A 25,035-nucleotide genomic window follows, 5' to 3' on the forward strand; every position below is an offset into this window, starting at 1 on the left:
AGGATATCCTCCCCAGTTGTAAAAATATCTGGTTTAGTTTTAATGCTCAGTGCCTCGCTTCAAAAACTCTACCATGCGAGTGGGAGGAAAACAGTAAGGTATTCTTATTTTGGCCAAGATTTTAATATCAGATAAATCTGGCCATTGTGAAAATTCACAAGATGGTATGTATTCTTCATCTGTCCTATATTTTTATATGTGGTATTTAATGTGAATCAATTGTCTTGAATTTTAAATAAAAGACATCGGTGACAGTATTCAGCATACATAGGTGTGCCGGGAGGTCCTTTGTCTAGTTTGAAGAGGAGAGGCAGGGGCGGGGGCCGGCTTGAGTCCATGAAAAGAATGGGAGGACACTGCACCACCCAAAACATCTCAGAGGGGGATCCCTGGGTGGCTCAGCGGTTTAGCATCTGCCTTCAGCCCAGGGCGTGATCCTGGAGTCCCGGCATCGAGTCCCACATCGGGCTCCCTGCATGGAGCCTGCTTCTCCCTCTGCCTGTGTCTCTGCCTCTCTTTCTCTGTGCCTCTCATGAATAAATAAATAAAATCTTTAAAAAAAAATCTCAGAGAGCAGGAGGGATGGAAGAGGGTGCTCATCCACCAAAGGAGTTAGAGGCTTTCTTAACAGGTAGATGGAATCAGTGCTTGGGAGAAAAGGATTATAATCAGAGCTGAGGAAAGCAACCAAATGTCACGTGCAAAGGACAAGGTGAATATGAAAATGGTGGAATAAAGAACAAGATCAAATTCAAAGTGAGGGGAAAAGCAGCCCAGGGAGAGGTTCAGAACTCTGGCCAGGGCTGGCATGCTCTGAGTGTGCCTCAGCTAAACTCCCATTTTGTTTGATGGTTGCTGCTTCCTGAGTTAGGAAGGCATGGGTTTTAAAGAAGCTGATCAAGGGTCAAGTCTATTGGCACTACATATCACGTCTGAAAATGTGAACATAGAGGATACAGGTGCTACACTATGCACCTGTGCTTCTTAACAAGTCACCAAAAATATGCTCTTGAGAAAATGAAATTGTTAAACATATACAAAGTAAAATAAAAACCAAATGCACAAAAACGATGTCACCAGGATGGGAAAATATTATAACCTGAAGCAACATTTCTCAAGGTGTGCTTTTTGGACTTACGTTCCCCAAAAATGTGACACTTCCAGATGCACGCATGGGGGCTATCCTCCTCTCAGGTGTTTTAGAAGCTCTCAAAAGCTCTGCAAGAAAAAGTCCTGTATTTAACCTGATATTTTCCATATTTTACAGGTTACATAGAACTCCTTTTTTTCAAAACATACTTTGTATGTTTGTAAATGGATACTTAGTAAAAAGCCAGACAAACACGATGCTTTGATCAAAATTTCTTAATTGTATAAAATCTTCTGAATCTTAAGTTAAAATAGCATCACTTGTCAAGAGAATTCTGTAGTCATTTTTTTCAGATGTATTTTTTAATTACTTTTTATTAATCATTAGAGTTCAGTTTGCCAACATATAGCATATCACCCAGTGCTCATCCCGTCAAGTGCCCCCCTCAGTGCCCATCACCCAATCCCCCCATCCAACCACCCACCTCCCCTCCCACTACCCCTTGTTCGTTTCCCAGAGTTAGGAGTCTCTCATGTTCTGTCACCCTCTCTGATATTTCCCACTCATTTTCTCTCCTTTCCCCTTTATTCCCTTTCACTATTTCTTATATTCCCCAAATGAATGAGACCATATAATGTTTGTCCTTCTCCGATTGACTTACTTCACTCTGCATAATACCCTCCAGTTCCATGCACGTCAAAGCAAATGGTGGGTATTTGTCGTTTCTAATGGCTGAGTAATATTCCATTGTATATATAGACCACAGCTTCTTTATCCATTCGTCTTTCAGTGGACACCGAGGCTCCTTCCACAGTTTGGCTATTGTGGACATTGCTGCTATGAACATTGGGGTGCAGGTGTCTGCCATTTCACTGCATCTGTATCTTTGGGGTAAATCCCCAGTAGTGCAATTGCTGGGTTGTAGGGCAGATCTATTTTTAACTCTTTGAGGAACCTCCACACTGTTTTTCCAGAGTGGCTGCACCAGTTCACATTCCCACCCACAGTGCAAGAGGGTTCCCCTTTCTCCACATCCTCTCCAACATTTGTGGTTTCCTGCCTTGTTAATTTTCACCATTCTCACTGGTGTAAGGCGGGATCTCATTGTGGATTTCATTTGTATTTCCCTGATGGCAAGGGATGTGGAGCATTTTCTCATGTGCTTGTTGGCCATGTCTATGTCTTCCTCTGTGACATTTCTGTTCATGTCTTTTGCCTATTTCATGATTGGATTGTTTGTTTCTTTGGTGTTGAGTTTCATGTTCTTTCTAGATCTTGGATACTAGCCCTTTATCTGATATGTCATTTGCAAATATCTTTTCCCATTCTGTAGGCTGTCTTTTAGTTCTGTTGACTGTTTCTTTTGCTGTGCAGAAGCTTTTTATCTTGATGAAGTCCCAATAGTTCATTTTTGCTTTTGTTTCCCTTGCCTTCATAGGTGTATCTTGCAAGAAGTTGCTGTGGCCAAGTTCAAAAAGGGTGTTGCCTGTGTTCTCTAGGATTTTGGTGGATTCTTGCTCACATTTAGATCTTCCATCCATTTTGAGTTTATCTTTGTGTATGGTGCAAGAAAATGGTCTAGTTTCATTCTTCTGCACATGGCTATCCAATTTTTCCAGCACCATTTATTGAAGAGACTGTCATTTTTCCAGTGGATAGTCTTTCCTGGTTTGTCAAATATTAGTTGACCATAGAGTTGAGGGCCCATTTCTGGGTTCTCTATTCTGTTCCATTGATCTATGTGTCTGTTTTTGTGCTAGTACCACACTGTCTTGATGATCACAGCTTTGTTTTTTTTTTAATATTTATTTATTTATTCATGAGAGACAGAGAGAGGCAGAAACATAGGCAGAGGGAGAAGCAGGCTCCATGTGGGGAGCCCGACGTGGAACTCGATCCCAGGACCCTGGGATCATGCCTTGAGCGGACGCTCAACAGCTGAGCCACCCAGGCGTCCCATGATCACAGCTTTGTAGTACAGCTTGAAATCTCCAGCATTGTGATGCCCCCGACTCGAGTTTTCTTTTTCAGTATTCCCCTGGCTATTCAGGGTCTTTTCTGATTCCACACAAATCTTAAGATGATTTGTTCCAACTCTCTGAAGAAAGTCCATGGTATTTTGATAGAGATTGCATGAGATGTGTAAATTGCCCTCGGTAGCATAGACATTTTCACAATATTAATTCTTCCAATCCATGAGCATGGAATATTTTTCCATCTCTTTGTGTCTTCCTCAGTTTCTCTCAGAAGTGTTCTGCAGTTTTTAGGGTAAAGATCCTTTACCTCTTTGGTTAGGTTTATTCCTAGGTAACTTATGCTTTTGGGTGCAATTGTAAATGGAATTGACTCCTTAATTTCTCTTTCTTCAGTCTCATTGTTAGTGTATAGAAATGCCACTGATTTCTGGGCATTGATTTTGTATCCTGCCACACTGCCGAATTGCTGTATGAGTTCTAGCAATCTTGGGGTGGAGTCTTTTGGGTTTTCTATGTACAGTATCATGTCATCTGCAAGGAGGGAGAGTTTGATTTCTTCTTTGCCAATTTGAATGCCTTTGATTTCTTTTTGTTGTCTGATTGCTGAGGCTAGGACTTCTAGTACTATGTTGAATAGCAGTGGTGAGAGTGGACATCCGTGCTGTGTTCCTGATCTTAGGGGAAAAGCTCCCAGTGTTTCCCCATTGATAATGATATTTGCTGTGGGCTTTCATAGATGGCTTTTAAGATGCTGAGGAATGTTCCCTCTATCCCTACACTCTGAAGAGTTTTGATCAGGAATGGGTACTGTGTTTTGCTAAATGCTTTCTCTGCATCTATTGAGAAACATCATATGGTTCTTGTTTTTTCTCTTGTTGATATGATCTATCACATTGATTGCTTTACGAATGTTGAACTAGCCTTGCATCCCTGGGATAAATCCCACTTGGTCATGGTGAATAATCTTCTTAATGTACTGTTGGACCCTATTGGCTAGTATCTTGTTAAGAATTTTTGTATTCTGTGTGCATCCAGGATATTGGTCTCTATTTCTCCTTTTTTGTGGGGTCTTTGTCTGGTTTTGGAATTAAGGTGATGCTGACCTCATAAAACGAGTTTCGAAGTATTCTATCTTTCAGAACAGCTTTAGTAGAATTGGTATTGTTTCTTCTTTAAACGTTTGATAGAATTCCCCTGGGAAGCCATTTGGCCCTGGACTTTTGTGTCTTGGGAAGTTTTTGATGACTGCTTCAATTTCCTCCCTGGTTATTGGCCTGTTCGGGTTTTCTATTTCTTCCTGTTGCAGTTTTGGTAGTCTGTGATTTTCCAGAAATGCATTCATTTCTTCTAGATTGCCTAATTTATTGGCATATGGATGCTCATAATATGTATTTAAAATCGTTTGTATTTCCGTGATATTGGGTGGTGATATCTTCTTTTTCATTTGTGATTTTATTAATTTGAGTCTTTTTTGTTTTTAATAAAGCTGGTTAATGGTTTATCTATCTTATTAATTCTTTCAAAGAACCAATTCCTGGTTTTGTTGATCTCTTCTACAGTTCTTCTGGTCTCTATTTCATTGAATTCTGCTCGAATCTTTATTAACTCTCTTCTTCTGCTTGGTGTAGGTTTTATTTGCTGTTCTTTCTCCATTCCTCTAGGTGCAAGGTTAGCTTTTGTATTTGAGGGTTTTTTTCCAATTTTTTGAGGGATGCTTGTATTGCAATGTATTTCCCTCTCAGGACTGCTTTTGCTGTATCCCAAAGATTTTGAATGGTTGTATCTTCATTCTCATTAGTTTCCATGAATCTTTTTTTTAATTCTTCTTTAATTTTCTGGTTGACCCTTTCATCTTTTAGCAGGATGGTCTTTAACCTCCACGTGTTTGAGTTTCTTCCAAATTTCTTCTTGTGATTGAGTTCAAGTTTCAAAGCATTATGGTCTGAAAATATGCAGGGGACAATCTCAATCTTTTGAGATCGGTTGAGACCTGATTTGTGACCCAGTATGTGGTCTATTCTGGAGAAAGTTCCATGTGCACTTGAGAAGAATGTGTATTCAGTTGTGTTTGGATGTAAAGTTCTGTAAATATCTGTGAAATCCATCTGGTCCAGTGTATCATTTAAAGCTCTTGTTTCTTTGGAGATGTTGTGCTTAGAATATCTGTCATTTACAGAAAGCGCGGTGTTGAAGTCCCCCAGTATAAGTGTATTATTATCTAAGTATGTCTTAACTTTGGTTATTAATTGATTGTTATACTTGGCAGCTCCCACATTAGGGGCATAAATATTCATGATTGTTAAGTCCTCTTGTTGGCTAGATCCTTTACATATGATATAGTGTCCCTCTTCATCTCTTTTACAGTCTTTGGAATAAAGCTCAATTTATCTGATATGAGGATGGTTACCCCAGCTTTCTTTTGAGGACCATTTGAATGGTAAATGGTTCTCCAACCTTTTATTTTCAGGCTGTAGGTGTCCTTAGGTCTAAAATGAGTCTCGGGATCCCTGGGTGGCGCAGCGGTTTGGCGCCTGCCTTTGGCCCAGGGCGCGATCCTGGAGACCCGGGATCGAATCCCACATCAGGCTCCCGGTGCATGGAGCCTGCTTCTCCCTCTGCCTATGTCTCTGCCTCTCTCTCTTTCTCTCTCTGTGACTATCATAAATAAATAAAAAAATAAATAAATAAAAAAATAAAAAATAAAATGAGTCTCTTGTAGACAGCAAATAGATGGGTCTTGCTTTTTTATCCAGTCTGAAACCCTGCACCTTTTGATGGGATCATTAATCCCATTCACGTTCAGAGTTACTATTCAAAGATAAGAATTTAGTGTCATCATGATACCTATCCAGTCCCTGTTTTTGTGGATTGTTTCTTTGGACTTCCTCTTTGTTTTACAGAGTCCCCCTTAATATTTCCTGCAGAGCTGGTTTGGTGGTCACATATTCTTTCAGTTTCTGCCTATCTTGGAAGCTCTTTATCACTCCTTCTATTGTGAATGAGAGCCTTGCTGGATAAAGTATTCTTGGCTGTGTGTTCTTCTCATTTAGGACCCTGAATATATCCTGCCAGCCCCTTCTGGCCTGCCAGGTCTCTGTGGAGAGGTCTGCTGTTAACCTATAACTTCTCTCCATAAAGGTTAGGGATTTCTTGTTTCTTGCTGCTTTAAGGATCTTCTCTTTATCTTTGGAATTTGTAAGTTTCACTATTAAATGTCAGGGTGTTGACCGGTTTTTATTGATTTTGCGGGCGAGGGGTGTGGGGCAGGAGGGATCTCTCTATCTCCTGGATCTGAATGCCTGTTTCCTTCCCCAAGTTAGGGAAGTTCTCAGCTATGATTTTTTCAAATACACTTTCTGGTCCTCTGTCCCTTTCAGCACCCTCTGGAACCCCAAATAAACATAGATTTTTTTCCTTCTGAGGCAGTCATTTATTTCCCTTAACCTTTCCTCATGATCTTTTAATTGCTTTTCTCTTTTTTCCTCAGCTTCCTTCCTTGCCATCAACTTGTCTTCTATGTCACTCACTCGTTCTTCTACCTCATTAACCCTCGTCGTTAGGACCTCCAGTTTGGATTGCATCTCATTTAATTGATTTTTAATTTAGGCCTGATTACATAGAAATTCTGCAGTCATGAAGTCTCTTGAATCCTTTATGCTTTTTTCCAGAGCCACCGGTAGCTTTATAATTGTGCTTCTGAATTGGCTTTCTGACATCGAATTGTAATTCAAATTCTGTAACTCTGTGGGAGAGAGTACTATTTCTGATTCTTTCTTTTGTAGTGAGTTCTTCTTTCTAGTCATTTTGCTCAGTGCAGAGTGGACTAAAAACAAGTTGTACTTGTTAGAAGCACAAACTCTTCTCTCTGTAGCATTCCAGCTGTTCTCTCTTTAAATCTCAGGCTGAATATGTAGGTTTTCAGGATGACTTGAAAGTTATCTAGGTAAGTTGGTGGGGAGAGTTGACTTGGGGACCCTACTCTTCCGCCATCTTACCCCACCAACCTGTAGTCATTTTTTAAAGATAAAATTAGATCCACCTTATACCAAAATATATTCACACCATATATACTATAACTCAAAGTACAGAGGTAATTAAAAAATTAATACATTTGATTACAGAAAATTTTTTTAAACTTTTGCATGGCAAAAAAGGTGTAAGCAAAGACATACAACAAAGTGAGGGGAAAAGACAAAAAATCTGATAGAAGAAAGAGCAAAGACATGAATACACAAAAAAAACATAGATATAAAATGCATATATACATATACCTACATGTTAAGTACGTGGCCTTAGCCACTTGAAAAGACAGTCGACTCCATTCATAATGCTCATATTGAGAACAAATGCAAATCAGAATTACTTTAAGATACCAGTTTTTATCTCTCAAATTGGAAAGCATGAAAAACTTTACAACATACTCTTATGACATGGCTGGTGAGAAACTAGCACTGACCCACAATGGCTGGTGGGAATGCAGATGGCACAACCCTTGTGGAGGGAATTTGTTAGTATCTAACAAAACCAAGTATCTATTTACCTTTTGTCCCAGGGATTCCACTTCTGGGAATTTACCTTAAAAGGTATATCTTCAACTGTACAAAAATATGTAGTTCAAGGTTATCCACTTCAGCGTTAATTTCAGTAATTGCACAGTACTGAAAACATGCCCAAACCTAGGAGTATGGTGAAATACATTATGGTATGGCCATGCATGGAGTACCACGCAGTTGTGAAGAAGAATGAAATGTTCTCTATGAACTGAGGTGAATGATTTCCAGGTTATATTTTAAATTGAAAAATGAAAGTGTGAGAGTTATTGTAATCTACCTTTTGCATTAGACACATGCCTGCTTATTTTTTGCAAAAAGAAACATAGTAGATACCAGAACTAATGAAATTTATTTCCTATAGAGAGGTCGATGGGATGGCATGGAAATGATGAGGGAGGAACAGACTGAGAGGTATGGCGGAAATGTAACTTACCTGAATATGAGTTTCTAGGTATTTTGACTTTTGAACTGTTAACATTTTATGTACTCAACAAGAGTAATAAAAATCACCAGTTAATGGAGAAAAAAATACCTCAAATAAAATACAAACAGAAGTAGATGACTATAACTCTTATTTCAGACAAATAATACAACCACACTGAAGAGCAGAGAGAAAAACTAACTCGTGTAAATTTAGAATATACTGTTTTACCATTTTATACAATATTAATGAAGGAATAAAAAGAACTCTAGAGAGTAAGTTTGGGGTTTTCTACGGTTGTTTTGTTTGCATGGCAATTCTGAAATACTTTTGACATATTCTATAGTTCAAAAAATAAGTAAATTTACTGAAGATAATGGGAGCCGGGTTCCTCACTGTCTAAAGGAGTTACAAATATAGAAAGAGGAGAGATGAGAATGAATCTGTGGTATTGTATTAGTATTGGAGAAATGAGCCTGCAGTTATTGACCAGGGATCATCAGACTTTTCTGTAAAGGGCCAAATAATGAATACTTAACTCTGTCATTGTAATACAGAAACATCCATAGACAATACATAACAAGTGAACATGGCTTTATTCCAATAAAACTTTATATATAGACACATTTGAATTTTATATAATTATCATCTGTCATGAAACATTATTATTTTATTTTTTTCAACCACTTAAAAATGTAAAAATAATTCTCATTTTGCAGGCTGTGCAAAAGCAGGCAGTGAGCCAGACTTTGCCCACAAGCCAGAGTTTGCCAATCCCACTTGGTAGAGAAATGATGATAGATAACAAATGTGATCAAGTGTTTCAGTTAGGGAATCTGGATGAAGGATATGTAGGAGTGCTTGTACTCTTCTTGCAAAGAAGTACTCTTTGTGCTTTTCTTACAGAAAAGCTGTAAGTCTGAAATTATTTTAAAACAACCAAAAAAGTCACAAAAGGAAGAACACTGCACTTTTCATAGCTACTGCAGAGAAGGAAAAACAGTAATCAAGTCATTGGCCTAAGAGGTGAATGTCTTGCCTTTCATAACAGTCATACAGCCCCCACGTCTATTTTTCCCTTGCCCATGGACCATGAGTAGGAGCTACTTCTGCCTGTGTTCAGAGTTTCTGATTGGTCACTGGGGATGTCATCCTATGATCACATGCTCTCTGTTGTTGGTGCTCCTTGTTGCTCTCCAATACTCTTATTGAGTAATGAGGTCACCAGGGCTGGTAATTTGTATGTGATCTTGTAATTTTCTATAATGTGGGAACTTGGGGTCTAGACTAATGAAATGGACTAAATGAAAAGTACTTATCAGAAAATTTCCCATTAGCTTGGACGTCTGCGATAATTCCTTTCTGGTGTTCTTAATGTATTATTATGAAATCCACTTATACAGCACGTTCACCTGGCTTATTTCACTAGTCATAATCTAGTGAGAGCTAAGGTGAGGAGGAGCTGACAGTCTCTTAAAATATCACAAATGATACTTTAAATGATATTTTATGTTGAGATACTTATTTTTTTGCAGGAAGAGTGAATGACTTTCGTGGAAGATCTTGACTATAGAGACTTGTAACCAGGCTACCATCCTTGATTGGTTTAATTCCAACAAAATCCAATTCCTCCTACCTTGGTTTATCACTGTAGGGAAAGCCACGCAATGATTTTCACCAATAATGAAGATGATGGTGGTCCTAGCTGAAATTTATTGAATGTGATTAACCAGATCCATGCTAAATGTTGTTCATCCTTTTATTTTTTTTTTTCATTTAATTCTAACAACCAAACTCTGAGGTACAGTCCTTATCTCCTCTTTGTGGAAGAGGTGTATGATGTAAGTGGCATGGCCAAGCTCTTGCATGGGGAAACATGGAGCCAGGATTGACCTGGAGAGCCAGTACTCTTACTTCCTGCTGGGACTGTCTCCCATCATTGATAAAGACAGTAATAAACACAGAAATTTAGAAAGAAGCTGTTTAGTCACGAGGACATACTCCTGTTGAGAAGAATAAGGCAAACAAAACAGGTGCTGATATCAATGCAAGCAAGAGAGTTTCCGTTGGAACAGCCTGCACTTTCCCTTCCTGCTCCCTCCCCTGAAGAAACTCACTAACAAGTCTAGAGTTGAGAAAGGCTGGAAGTAGAGCACACAGTCACTCATGCCCTCTGCATGACTCTCTTGTGTCACACCCATGCAGGTACCTCCTAGAGGGACTGGGAAGACCTGAAAAGAATAGAGGAAGAAGGAGAGTAAAGAACTCGGGAAATTAGGTTGGCATTTGGAGGCAAAGGAGCAGGGAATGTAGGAGTGGTTTTGCCCCCATTCTTAACGGAAGAACAGAAGGAATAGTCACTCGGGGGCCTGGCTCCCCTCACTCTTCTTTCTTTTGCCTTCTGCTGCTCTAATGCTCTGAGTGCTGACCCCTCCATTGAGGCTGGTCCCTGACTGCTCTAAGACCAACTTTTGTTTTGGATCACATTTGGAATGTTGTCACAGAGGTGACATGTGACTTTGCCAGGCTTCCTTACCCAAAAAATCCTAAGGAACGTTGTCTCTGCTGCATTCTTCTGAGTTACCGAAATAACTCTCTTATGTGAGAGGAACAGTGTACAGTTTAATAGTCACAATAATAAACTTCCAAGAGGAGAGACGCCTGGGTGGCTCAGTGGTTGAGTGTCTGACCAGTTCAGGGCATGATCCTGGGGTTCTGGCCTCAAGTCCCACATTGGGCTCCTTGCAGAGAGCCTACTTTTCCCTCTGCCTATGTCTCTGCCTCTCTCTCTGTGTGTCTCATGAATACACAAAATCTTTTAAAAAATAATAATAATAAACTTCCAAAAGAAATAGTTGTCTTTAATCTAGATGTATTTGTGGGACAACTAGTTCAATGATTAGCATTATATTAATCCATTTATAGAACTGATTATTAACTCTGGACATTCTGTCTTTCTGAAATATGAAGGAGAGGGAAAAAAATGTTTCTTTGTAAAAGCCCCAGGAAATTATAAATCCAAGGGAGAGGTAAAATTTACATATGAAATTGCACACCTGTTTATTTCCTTTCTTCATTCCTTTTTAGGGACTGGTTAAATATGTTGAGCCCACCGATTGTTCCTTCCAGTCGACAGCCAACAGACCAGCATCCGGATTCTTCTGGAAGCTTGAGTGCCCAAGGTGGGAAATGGAAAATGTTATACACAACAAAATAAAAATCATTAACTACAAATAGAGAAAATTGGTCACTTTGAGATGCCACCGTTTTTATTAAATGCTAATCATCTAGGCTCATACCCCCAAAATGAGATAAGCTGTGCCTCATTTTGTAGGCTGATAAGTCCTTTGGTATCAAAATGACCTTCATCTGGACTTTGGCTCTACCAATTTCTGCCATGTGGCCTTTATGACTTTTGGTTATTGCATTTGTAAAGCAAGATTGATAATAGATAGTGTCTGCCTGAAAGCTTTCCATGAAGATTCAGTAAGATGTACTGTATACAAAGCACTTAGAATACTAGCTGTTCATATTATTATAAAGCAGACCCAATACTCCTACATCACTAGATACATGCTTTTATTAATACAGGGATACTTGTCTTTAAAGATAAGGCTGAAAAATAAATAAATAAAGATAAGGCTGGCACCGAGTTACAGCAAGTAATGTTAGCAATGCGGAATGGGAAAGAAGCAGGAATGAAAATTTGCTGGAGGTTCCCTTTGCTAATGAGTTAGAGAAATGAACTATTAGTTTTTGGTTGTGAGCAGGGAACATGATTGTCAGAAGTACATAGAGGAGGAAGGGAAGAGACCCTTTGGTAGAAACAGAGGGAGTGGGATGGAAGGGGTAAAGGAAAGTCTAAAGTACATAATTGGAGTGACAAATAACCTCGGAGTGGGACTCCCTGAGATGGTTTTTGGAACTGGGACTTTGAAGATGGAAGTACTACATCGGAAGTTAAAAAAATAATAAAGGAACTGAAGCCAATATAAATTGCTCCAACAAAGGTGCCAGGTTTTTTTTTTCCCCTAACTGCCCCAGGGAGAAAGTGGAACATCTCATTTTTCTCCAGGTATGGAAAATTCAGAGTGAGAGCTCATACATCTGAGTTGTACGTTTGGGCCGCCCAAGGGATGGAGATGTCTCTGTGATTTACTATCTGAAATAGATTATGCCCCTCAAATTGGGAATCTTTTTAGAGGTGTACATTCATAATTACTTATGACAGAAAAATAGAATCTTGGCTGTCAGGAGGAGACCTTGCTGTGAAAGAACAAATAATACGTTATGTTAAGTGTCCTAAATAAACCACAGGAACAGAGAGTGTGGTCCTTGAGCAAAGGCACCCAAGATATATATTAGTGATAAGTAGTTGAAAGGATGGCTTCAAGTCACCATTGCAAAGTGATGTTTTGACAGCAGGAGCTCAGTTATGTTGAAGGTAAACAGAACTTCCATCGAGAGCAAATTAACAAATGAAATTCAGAAGATTGTAGAAATGTTCTGGCTGATGTTAACCAGACCTGGCTCCCCTCCTGCATGTCAGCTTAGGTTTTGTATCAGCTCTCTGTTTCCCCTTTTCTGATATACTTGAGTGGTTTGTAGCTAATTAATGTCATCAAAAATTAGTGTTTCCTATTTGGTTATCTTTACATGTTACTGGTTTAGTTTTAGACAACATACCAATATGCCAAGATAGTGTTCTTAATAAAGTGTTTGTCAAAGAAAAGTTATTGGCTTAAGTATCCAGTTTGTATCACCAGAAGCAAAAAGATGTGGTTGTGGGCAGTCCAGACCTCTTCCTGGGCTTCTATTGCACAATACCGTGAATTTAGGGCACTGAGCTAAGTTGTGACATTAACTGTCACAGCAACACCATGAGGAAGGTACTGTTTGTGTGGGTGTGTAATCGTTGTCCTTTACAGCTGAGAAAACCAAGTTACAGAGTTTTTGAATGCCTTGCCCAGGGTCCCACAACTAGTCGTCAGCAGAGCTGGGATGTGAATCTAAACAGCCGAGCCCCAGATCCCAGCCACTCTTGATTTTTGAAACAAGTACCTAGATTACCTACTCCAAAAATAATACATGTAAAATCAGGAATTGAAATTTTATTTTTCTACTGAGAGTTCTTGATTTACAGAGGAAAAAAACACACAAATTAAAACATTTCAAGTGCTAAGTAGCTAAGTTCTTTAAGGGAGAAAAGGGGAAAAAAAAAAAAAAAAAAGGCAGACATCTGGTCCCCTGTTTCAGCCCTGCCCTGCCTCCCCCACCCATCCATGCTCATCAGGAATGACAAGTGGTACATTTTCTCCGCAGAAGTGAGGGACTCAGGTGAAGTTGCCAAGTTGACCAGCTCTGAGGGAGCAACAGGGTTACTGAGAGACAAGATCCCTGGGTCACCCAGCTGCCAGGCCTGGGTGTTTACTTGTCACCTACCTACTCGAAGGCCTTTCCAGTCTTATCTAAGTAGGCCAGTCTCCCTCCACCTTGCACATTATCTTCGTGCCCTTTTCACAGTTTGTAATTCATGATTTGTTTGCTGGTGTCATGTCTTTCTTCCTAGCCTGTGAGTTTTTAAAAACAGAGACTTCGTCAGCTTGCTCACTACTGGATCCCAAGTACCCTATGTGATTTCTGTAGGCTATTGGGTATTCTCTAAATTTTTGTGAGGAGGAAAACTGGAAGGGAGAAAGGGGGAAAAAGAGGGAGAGAAATGTTCTTCAGCTGGTCATTTTTATACCTAATGAGTAATTCACTGAAGTCTTACTTTCAGTTATTCCTCATTCCAATGTTTTAGTATATTAGGGATATTTCTAAAATTTGACAATGAGAATATTGAACCTAGACCTTTGCACTTTAGCAACTAAAGCAGAGATATGTCACCTTATGCAGTGGCTGTTAAACTGTATTTATTTTCACTGAAAACTTTTCTTTCAAATGAATTTCATATGAAATTCCAACATATAAAAGAGATCAAAGCAGAATTGCTCTGGCTCAAGGGGAGGTGAGGGTCTCAGAACTCTGCCTTGGGGCTCTGATGAACCAGCTGAGAACCCTGATGCAATCCCAACGTGCTCAACTTGACCTTGCTTGAGGTTGAATCCCCAGTCAGAGCCCCAGCTAGGATTAGGACCCTGCCTTCCTCCACATGTGTGTCTTTCTGCAAAACTGTTAAGGTGCTTTTGAAGGCTAGCTGGAAGGGAGATCCCCCATCTTTAGACTTCTAGAATAAAAATTATAATGGCTTATATTTATTTCATCTTCCTGTGACCCACACCTGCAAGTGCCCTTTACTTCTCATAATAGCCTCCTGAGGTGTAGATACTCTTGATATTATCCACCTTTTACACATGGACACCGGGACTTAGGGCCAGGGCCAGGAAGTGACGTACTGAACCCCCACAGCTCCAGCAGAGGTGGAGAGGCCGAGATGCATCTATAGAGCTAGAGGCATGACTGCACTTGAACAGCAGGGAAAGATGGCCTGATCAATGCATAGTTCTAGAAAACTTGCCCCAGGGGCACCTGCTGGCTCAGTGGTTGAACTCATCTGCCTTTTGGATCAGAGCATGATTCCAGGGTCCTAGGATCAGGTCCTAGGATCGAGTCCTGCATAGGGCTCCCTGCAGGGCTCCCCTCTGCCTATGTCTCTACCTCTCTATGTCTCTCATGAATAAATAAATGAAATCTTAAAAAAAAATTACCCCAGGCCATACGAGAGTGAGTGCCTGTGTTAACCTTAAAAACAATAGAGCAAGTTATTTTACCAGCAAAATGAGGAATGGCAAGCTTGGGACACACAGGCTACAGCAAAGCATAGGCAAGCCTGGAGAACAAAGGAGAGGAATATTACTTGGTAGGGAAAAAGGAGGACATTGGGAGAGGCTGCTTTGAAGGAAAGTCTGTTAGAGTCAAAGTCTAAAGCAAGAGTTCAAGGTGGCGACGTTTCTCATCACCTAGGCTGTTGCCTGTCAGGGAGAAAAACTTTCCTGCCTTCTGCTGGGGCAGTAAAGTGAACTTCTTGCTGCCCAGGCATGTGGTGTAGGCTGCAACAGGAAGCTTGTATGTGAGCACTCCCTCTTCAGGGCTTCCCGGCCCCATGTCAATCGAGGTCTCCCTCTGTTAGTTTTCACACATGCATTCTACTAGCCTTTGAGTCCCCACCTTATTCAGTGCAAGTTTGTGTCCCAACCACAGTGTCTACTAAGACAGAGCACCTCAATCGCATAGATGCCACCTCAAAGTAGAACAGCCCGTCTTCCTGCAGAGCCAGTCCCCCGGCAGGGGCAGAAGCAGCGCTGCACTCTGTGCCACTCGCCTGGAGAGACACACAGGCAGCTCTCTGCACTTCCTCCGGTGCACTTGCTCATTGCCAGTTGCCAGGGGCAAGGGAGCCCTTGACACATACCAAATATGTGGTCTCCTGTAGCGCACGTGAAATATAAAAATGGGAAGTTATGATTTCAGAACTTACTCAAGAGAACTAACAAACTGACCTTTGAAAAATAAAGCCGACTTGGCTGGAAGAGTAGTTGTCAATTTGTTTTTGACATTTGTTCCTTTACAGATATGACCCTTCAATTATTCATGCTTACCGGGTCCAAAATGGAATAATAATGACTTCTCTCGTCGGCCCTGCAAAACCTCTCAAGCAGTTTACATAGATTCTGAGTAAGAAAGACATTCAGAGGTGCTTGTGGAGTTGCCAGAATTGCAGAGAAATAACATCCTTGTACCTTTTTGATGGCAAGGTCACACAGGCTATTCCTTCATGAGCACCAGTTAATCTCCCACGAGACAGAAATAGGCAGCAGAGGGGATCCCTGGATGGCTCAGCGGTTTAGTGTCTGCCTTTGGCCCAGGGCGTGGTCCTGGAGACCCGGGATCGAGTCCCACATCTGGCTTCCTGCATGGAGCCTGCTTCTCCCTCTGCCTGTGTCTCTGCCTCTCTCTCTGTGAGTGTCTCTCATGAATAGAATAGAATAAAATAAAATATAATAAAATAAAATATAAAAAAAATAAAAAAAGAAATAGGCAGCAGATGCTGATTTTAAAGCTGTAATATCCAAATTACTAGTCGAGAAATTAGGAGAACCTCATGGCTCTTTGAAGCTAAGCAAAGGGAGGGGAATCTGGCTGTGTGCTCTGGATCCAACAGAGTTCTCCCAGAGTCTTAGCTCCTGCCACACAGTTACTCGACATTCACCTAATACTCTGAATCTGAAAGCACTCTTCTGTAATCGCCTTACAGATACTATGCCTCCCTGAAAAACCGTGGTATCCTCCAGTGCTTGACTTGGCACGTAGGACACAGTACAGGCTTCAGAAATATTTAGTGAGTGAATGCATGAGTCATCTGCATGTGGAAAACAGATGATTTGGTCTACTCTTTGGATCGTCCTTATATTTTCAAGATTTATTTAAGGTGCAAAGGATACCTTCCCCCCAAAAGTAATACTGGCAGTATTAACAGATGCCAGCACCGGCCGTGTGCCCACGACAAGGTCAAGTTTTCCTGTATTACCTCATAATGGCTTTTCCCAAAACTCCCAGGCGTGAGGCTATGTTATGTCCTCCTGTACAGGCAAAGTTAAAGTCACAGCCTGGGTCACGGACCCACTGAGTGTGGAGCAGGACTCTGACCCAGGCCTGTCCAACCTGGCAGTCTGTACCCTTAACCCCCACTCTGCTATGGGACCACAGAATTCCCATTTAGGTCAATTAGAACCATACAACTGAAGTGTCCACTGCAACTTTTTTAATTTAGGAGTTCTCTTTCTTGAAGCTTTCTGGATAAAATAGTACTCTCTTTCAGCCCACAGCATCCCCACCTCAGTGCTCAGCTCCTATGATGATTTATTAGTATTCATGACAGACTTGAATCCAGAGTCCCCACCCCTTCCCCTGTTAGGCAAGGAGTTGCCTTTAAAAGCTCTCAGATTAACCTTGGGGAAGGGAGATCTTTTCTTAATGCAGCTATCAGTCTCAGGGGTATCTTCTCTGCACAAAAGTGGTTGCGAGGTAGGGGGCTGGTAATCAACGTTCTCACTAGTATAAAGAGATGCCTTCCTTCTGGGAGTACTAGAAATGAGCCCAGTAGTAGAGAAGTAAACACATTGCTGGTATCTGAGGAGCTCTCTCTCTTATTCTAAAACCATCCCCACCTATTTATTCCCCAGAAACACCTCAGAAAGGGTCCTAGTCCAGGGTGTGATTTCAGCTTCCCTTGCTGGAATTGGGATGCACTTTCCCCTAGATGCACTGTTCCCTTGCCTGAAATCAGGCCATTGAGACATTATGGGCTCTGTAGCCGTCAGAGCTCAGTAGTCTGTTTAGGGACTTCTCTGGGTGTGTTAACAAAATGCATTCAGAGTTGTAAGCCATGTATTTCCAAGTGCACAATTATTTTGTAGGTTCTTTTCCCAGCTTTATTGAGATAAAATTAACATGTAACATTGTGTAAGTCTCAGATGTGGCACTGTGTAAGTTTCACTGGATGCTTTGATATACACAAGCCCACATTTGAATCACAGCACATTTGTAAGTAGAGACTACCTGGAAGGAAGGAAATTGCACAAATTCCCAGTCTGTCATCCAAATCCTTCACCATGTTATCTTCAGTGGCATTTTCCAGGTAAAATATACCCAGTGTTTTTGCAAAAGAGGTGACGTACTCATTTCCCAAATGAAACCTGAACTATAATCATGGCATGTTATTTGCCTTCCAAGAAACAATATAGTTTTCTAATAGAAGAAAGTATCTTTTCATCCTTTTTATCCCATCCTTGGTCATTTATCTTTCCCTCATTTGAGGACACATATTTGCTGAAAACCCAAAATTCAGCAGTTCATGGGAGACTTTCTCGGGGTTTTGTGCAAGTTAATTTTGCCCTACTGTGAGCGGTATTAGTGGAAAAGTCTGCAAGCACATGGGGCTCAGCAGAATCTTATCTAAAATGTCATCTTTATTGATCCTAAGGCTGACTGTTTGGAATGGTGATCCCTCACCATTGAATTGTTTAAACAGTAGTGTATTAGTATGCACATAAAAATACAGTCAATCATTTCTCAAGATCTATAAGAGAGAAAATGCATTAACTTTTATAAAAAAAATTCTGGATAGCAGCGTCAGAAAATCGAAAATCAAGTGCAGTGTCTTGATTCAGAGATTTTAAATCTGATAAACCGATGCCGTGTTATTTGTTTTCAAGCTTGAAGACTCAGCCTGTGCATATAGGTTTTCTATTATCTATGGTTAAAATGCAATAAATATAGATAATTAAGCATTTATATTAATAGACTTTCAAAAGGTGAACTGAAGGGATTATTTGCCTGAGCTAATCTAACAGAGGGGAGGGCAGCTAAATTTGCTGAATCTGGTTTGGCTCCGTTGGTTCTTCTTCTGTTATTGCTGTTAACCAATTTCAAAGTGGATAAAGCTGGAAGTTTGTAAATAGATTATTATCTGAAAGGCAATTTTATTTCACTGGAAATGACTTTATTATGTGGAGAAGAGTAAAAATGTAATTTGGACCCCTGTCCAGATGCTCTTAGTCTTGTAGCAGAGAATGGTTTTATTTGTTAATTTGTCCTTTTAGAGTTTCTGTAGCCAGTCTTTAAATAGAGCAATTTAGCATTTTGGGGAAAAACAAACTCTGTACCATCCAAGAATATAATTGAAAATTACCCCATACCCATGCACAATAATTACCTTTCAAAACATTTCCCATTGCTTGACATCATAGTGGTAATTGCTTAATGATATTATAATTTCATTACGTAGGAATTACAATGGCTTAAGTGATGTAAATTGGAAGCTTTGAAAATTAAGTTATAATGAAAACAAAACCTTTTATGCAAGTTTAAAGCACTTATTTCAATGTAAAATTATACATAATGTCACCCAATTTTTGTATGAGTATCATTGTTGGTAGAGTTTTAAAATTCACCCGTTTAAAGCTTTAGTACTAAAAGCCACGAAACCTGCTTTAGTCCCATGGTTATAATGCATGAGGTTCCAGTTTTATAGTGATATGTATTGGAACGAATGCATTTATATAGCAGTTACTGCTTCGGTTTATATGCATTATGTAGCAAAACGCCTACTAATGAATTGGATCCACCTCGATCCCCTTGCAGTTCAGTGATAAAGACCCATGGCCCATTACAACTGTTATTTTCATCTCGAAAGATTCCTAACTGGTCGTAAAATGTATTGAGTCTTCTAACTTAATAGCGCCAGCTTAAAGTTTTATCTTTTTGGAAAGTACCAGCGCAGAGTGTGCTAAGCAGTTACATGGCAAGGAACTTACCTGCCAGAGGTCAGAATGTGTGGATTTCCCCCAATGTGTGGATGGAGTAAAAAGGAAGCATCGGACAGCAGACCCCTGAGATATGTAGACTCATGATCATTTACCTCTGTGATATGCGATTTTAACATTACACCTGATGGAAAAATTCTTTTTACTTTTTGAAAAATACATGACTTTTGGTTGTAAGAAATCTTTTTATTTAAAGAAGCATTAATTGCCATGTCCTTTATAAAACGAATTGGGGGCTTTGTATTTTGTTCAAATCCACTATTTCTTCTTTTGGTAGCAAAAAATCAAACAGGCGCAGTTTGGGGATAGGGAATAAGATACAAGCAAACATACCCCTCTTGTGTCTAACTCCGGTATCTTACGTTTTTCGTGATGACATTTATAACAACATTTATTGAATATTCTCTGTGTGGAGTGTTACAGAGTATCTTACTTAGTTCTCCGAGGTACTATAATGGGTAGTTTTACTATCTTTGCATGTAAGACGGCTAAGGCTCAGAGTCCTGAATTATCCCCCTGTCCCACAGCTACGAAGTGGTGGAATGGGATTTGGACCCAGATCTGTCTGACTTCATTGTCTCGATGTCATGCTACCCATCTCTCTCTATAAAGCCTTATCTTAGGACTCTCAGCTTTGTCAGTGTTTCTATCCTGAGTGACTAAACAATTTATACCCTTTAGTTCATGATTGATTTCAATACTGTCATTATCCTTAATAGTAACAGTAACGATCATTTATCGAACAACTACTATGTGCACTGTGCTATGCATATTATCCAGTGTCCAATTTCATCTTCCACAAAACCCTATGAAATAGACATTGTTATTTGCATTTGATAAATAAGGAAATGAGGCTCCAGTGAAGCAAAATAACCCTAACTGCCCGGAGGTCGCTCGGGTAGGCAGTGACTGAGCTCCCCTGCATCCCGTCTGCGGGATCTGAGGGCCCACGGTTCTCTTGGCCACTCTGCAGTTGCAACTCCCATTCCCCACCCCCACCCCCGCCTCATTAGTCTTCAGTAGCTGCTTTTGTTTCATGTGTGAATGTCACATCCACACCTAGACATAGGACGGATTTAATAGACAGCATCGTCACATAGCAGGCACACATTAGTTACTTACTGATTCTGTTCTCTGAAGTAGCCCAAATAAGAAAGGGATGATGGATTGGATATGTGAAGGTAAAGGACATGCACACCCTCCTTTTAATGTGCAGAAGTGACCTAAAGGGGGTCATCTTCCATGAGGAACAGCCTCTTGAAAAGCATTCCCAACCTCTCCTACCTAAAGGAAGAAAGTGGAGGCAGGACCCTAGGGACTGCTCTTAAGGTAACAATAGAAAGGAAAGGAGAGGCAGCCTGCCTTCTCTGATTTTGTGTTCTTAATTAGAAACCTTGCAGGGTGCTCAGGTCAGCCACCACCATTAACGTGGTCATTAGCAAAGTCCTGTCACACTTCAAGGACATAAGCCACTGCAGCCAAGAGTTTCAGGAACTCATCAAAGGCACAGCAGGGATCATTGGATCTGGCCCTGCACAATAAAATCTCACACAAGTGGTGGCCCAGCGCCCCCCCTCCCGCTTCACCCTCCTCAAGGGCCACGTCCCATTTCCTGGTCAGCTCTACTGTTTAGAAATTTCTTCCTTGAGCTGAGCCAAAACCTGGCTCCTTGGAACTTTCCCTCACCAATCCTCTTGCTTCCTCCTGGAACCCCATAGAATCTTCTTTAGCTTCTCTCTTCATTTATCACCCTTTATGTACCTGCAGCCAGGAGGGCTGCTGTCACCTCAAAGCTTTGTCTTTTCTGGAGTTAATAAGCCCAGATTTTGCCTCTGCCCTCCCACATGGACTCTCTTTCTCTCATCTTTGATTTTTGAAGCATGAGAAATGAAATTTCTTTTGTTTCCAAGCCTGAGTTTTTTCAAATGTAGGACAATTTTTTTCACCCTCTTCTGCGTTTAAATTCCCATAATATCAGAGATCCCGACTGAATGTGTTCCTTCCACCACCTTCTTAACAAAAGCAGGGCACCAGTATGGTAGAGAGAACACAGAACTGAGAGTCTGGAAACCCAAGGTCATCCCTGACTGACTCAGCAAGTGACCTCAGATGAGCTGGTTAACCCTGCATACTTTGCTTCCCTCATCTGTCAAACAGGCCCTATAATTCCTTCCTCTTTCAACAGAGGCTCAAGTGAGCTACTGCATGGGGAAGTGCTTTCTTTCTTTTCTTTTTTTTAAATGAGTTTTTTTTTTAAGATTTTATTTATTTATTTATTTGAGAGAGAGCACGAGCACGGTGAGGGCCAGAGGGAGAAGCAGGCTCCTCACTGAGTGGGGAGGCCGCTGGGGGGCTCAATCCCAGAACTCCCGGATCATGACCTGAGCAGAAGGCAGGTGCTTCACCAGTTGAACCTCCGGGGCTCCCAGGGGAATTGCCTTCTACGCCATCGGGGTCTCCACCAGTTGAGATGTTGGCAAACAAGGCAGAGGTGTACCATTCCTCCATTAGCTCCACTTTTTAAGGACTGCTGGCCCTGCATGCAGCCCGTGAGAGAGTCAGCTGCTTTTGTGTTTTTCCCCAGTCCCTGCACGCTCCTTGAGAACAGGGCCTGCTTCTTTGACCAGCTCATCCCCAGTGCCTCACTCAGTGCCTGGTGCAGGGGCGATCGAGTTGTAGGTCTTTGGGTGGTCAGAGGAATGGCTGTGGTAGAATCTCAGACCCCGACTTCACCATCTTGGCCCCGCTCCGTGGGACTTAACTCGGGTTTGTCACTGTCCCGACAGGGTCCATGCACCAGCTTGCTCTGATTTGGAAAAGATGGAGTCCCACCACCTTCCCTTACTCTGGGCGGTCACCCTTTTAATCATAGACTTTGTTCCACGATCACCCTTTCCAGACATATTCAGTATTGACTGAGCCTCTGTTTCGTGCCAGCCCTGTCCCAAGCCCACCACCCAAACCCTTGTGAAAGTAACCCTGGTGAGCTCATAGCCCCAGGGATTGGGTTTTCTCTAGTCCTTCGTAGCCTGGCTAAGGAGGAGGGAGGGGTGTTAGCCTAATCACCCTCCTTCCTGAGCCTACTCTGATCCTTTCCACTCAGGAAAGTCTTACCCTCCTGGCTTCTGGGCTCCTATTACGTGGTTTTCAGAAGTACTCAAGAGGCACTGGCTTGCTGGTGATAGCATCAAGCACACAAGCACTTAGCACAACACTGGGCACAGAAAGATCTTAGTAGAAAGATCTTAGTAGAACAGGTTTTTTTTTTTTCATTCCATGCCACGTGTTGGAAACCATGTGTTGGAAACTCGCTGAGCACTCAGGCAGCAGGAGTTCCTCCAAACTGTCTAAATCATGGTCACAAGAGAAAAATGAAGCCATGTCCATGTTACTAGCAAACTTGACAAAACTTCCTACCTCTAATAAAATTGCACATCGCATCACCTGATGGTTTTCCATTGGTGTTCTATGCTTTGTGCACTTGTGTTCCTAAACATTATCATTTTAATTCTGGTTTACTTGGTAGCATTTTTAGGGTGCACTCATACAGCTCTGGCCCACAACGAAGTCTGCAGCTGTCACCCTCAAGTCTTGAATCCCACTCCTATATCCCTGATCCTGTTCATCCCTGGGCCCTGCCCCTTCCTTCTGGCCCTCCCTGCCCATTCCCACACTCAGCTTTTCTTGTCCCTTTCCAGTGAAGCAGGCCGTGTACGGAGTCCACACATCTGCAGTGCTCCTCCATCCTGGCCTCGATGTTCACCCTCAGAGTGAGCCTCTCCCAGGAGGGCTGGAGGTTCCTGCCTCCTTGCCCTTCCTGCTCTTGCACGATTCAGGAGCTCCAGGCCTGACAGGCAGCTAATGTGTCTGTGGTTCCCCTCCCCGCAGGTGAAGACGACCCAAGTGTGGAGGAGGATGAGGAAGTGCTGACTCTGCTGTATGATCCGTGTCTGAACTGTTACTTTGATCCCCAGACGGGGAAATACTACGAGCTGGTGTGAGGTGACCCCGCTTCAGGGCCCAGAATGGCCATGTCCAGGTGGGCCCACAGGATCCAAAGCAAGTGAGAGAAATGAAGTTATTTTGTAAATAACATTCAATGTTAAGGATACCTCCATTTTTTTTTTGTAGATGCGTGTGATTTTTTGGCAGTGAAGGAATTAATACAGAGACAAGATTTTAGGACTTTGCATTGGTTCTTACTGCTTAGTTCTCACCCTATCTTTTTTTTATTGCCTTTATCTTATGGAAGCAAATTAAGAGTTATTAATTCAAACTTTTTGCAGTGTTAATCTGTAAATGATGGCTTGATACACAGAAATGTATTCTTGTTTAATAAGATATCTGGGTACCTTTATTACCTATTTGTATTAAAAATAAAGTATGATGGGCAAAAGAATACTTTTTAAACTGCCTCCGTTTATTTACCTTGCATTCCTTACGAGAATATTCCAAGATAATACTTACCTTCCTTAGACTCTTAGAAAAGGAAACACTGTGGACTGGTCAGACTTTGATTGCATTTTTGTTAGCACAGGCCCCACTGTTCTGTTTCATTAAGGTTCATCCAGAGTTTGCCAAGGATCACAATATTGCTAATCACTTAAGCTGCTTAGTACTGTGCTGTGCTTTTTTTGTTTGGGGGTTGTTGCGTTTGTGTTTTTTTGTTTTTACCAATTATCTCTGAATTCTAATAATGTGATCCAGATCTAGCTCCATGGATCCAGATTTAAGAAGTTACCCATTTGAACACCCCACACACCTCACCACTTCTGTGACTTGACCGGAGAAATGGAGGAGGCTGTCATTGTAACTCTACTTGCTGCGTCACAAGGAAAAAATCATGCACTTCCTGAGTTCGAGGAGATGGCCTTGAATTGTGTGCCAAGTGTATTAATATTGAGCTCAAGGAAGTACTTATATTAGCTGGAATATTTTGTTATTTAATAAAGATTTTTTAATAAAGAAGAGTACCATTGGAAATGAAAAATTACTGGTGTACAATTGGATTTAATGGCAGTACTATAATTTCATTTAATGTTGCTTGATAGAGGAAATAAGAGCTCTTTTTTCAGGAATAGATTTGGGCTCCTGTTCAAGGGATCATACATTATTTAGAACCATGTGTCTGTTTGATAAGCTTTTAATCCTACTGTTCACAGAGCGTACCTTTGTTAGGAATTTTTCCCCAAGATGTTCATACTTACAAAATGCAAACAAATAATGGATGTTTCAGAAAGCTATAGAATGATAAAATAGACTATCTTGGTTATGACCTTGAAGATTGGAGTAGGACCTAGAGAGCCTTGAACCTGCTTTAGTCCATCTCAGGACCATCCACATAAATAGGGGAGTTGACTATAGGTCTGTGCTAGTTAAGACGTGTAGCCACAAATATCAAAAACACCGTGAGCTAAAAATACTTGATACAAGAGTACCTCATGAGCCCCAAAACAGAATGCTACAAGCCTCCATGTGGATTTGAGCTAGGACCTTAGAAAAATGTGTTTGGATTCTTAAATTGCAAATAGCAAACACCCTTGATCTCAGAATTCAAAAACTTGTTGAACAATCAGACCCCAGAAGGCACAGCAATCTAGCCAGCCCAGGGATCCTATAGCAGAAACTCATAGTTTCTCCCAACAGTGGTCACCAAAATGACAGTGCC

The 25,035-nt window shown here is 41.1% G+C and overlaps 1 protein-coding gene across 18 annotated transcripts in view; it reads left to right on the forward strand.

Annotated features, from left to right (window-relative positions):
* Nucleotides 1-24,337, forward strand: part of CFAP20DC (CFAP20 domain containing) — a 243,572-nt gene extending 219,235 nt beyond the window's left edge. For 15 of the 18 annotated variants that reach the window (XM_038565983.1, XM_038565982.1, XM_038565986.1 and 12 more), the window contains 2 exons: nt 11,128-11,222; nt 23,256-23,766. In XM_038565983.1, the coding sequence (XP_038421911.1) occupies nt 11,128-11,222; nt 23,256-23,368 (208 nt within the window). In that variant the 3' untranslated portion in view covers nt 23,369-23,766. Of the gene's footprint in view, nt 1-7,980; nt 8,031-11,127; nt 11,223-23,255; nt 23,767-24,074 lie in introns of those variants that run through there. The other 3 variants (XR_005374855.1, XR_005374854.1, XM_038565979.1) reach the window with 3 other exon arrangements.
* The last annotated feature ends 698 nt before the right edge of the window (nt 24,338-25,035 follow it).

Source organism: Canis lupus, chromosome 20 (genome assembly GCF_011100685.1).
Source record: "Canis lupus familiaris isolate Mischka breed German Shepherd chromosome 20, alternate assembly UU_Cfam_GSD_1.0, whole genome shotgun sequence".
In the NCBI taxonomy this organism is placed as follows: domain Eukaryota; kingdom Metazoa; phylum Chordata; class Mammalia; order Carnivora; family Canidae; genus Canis; species Canis lupus.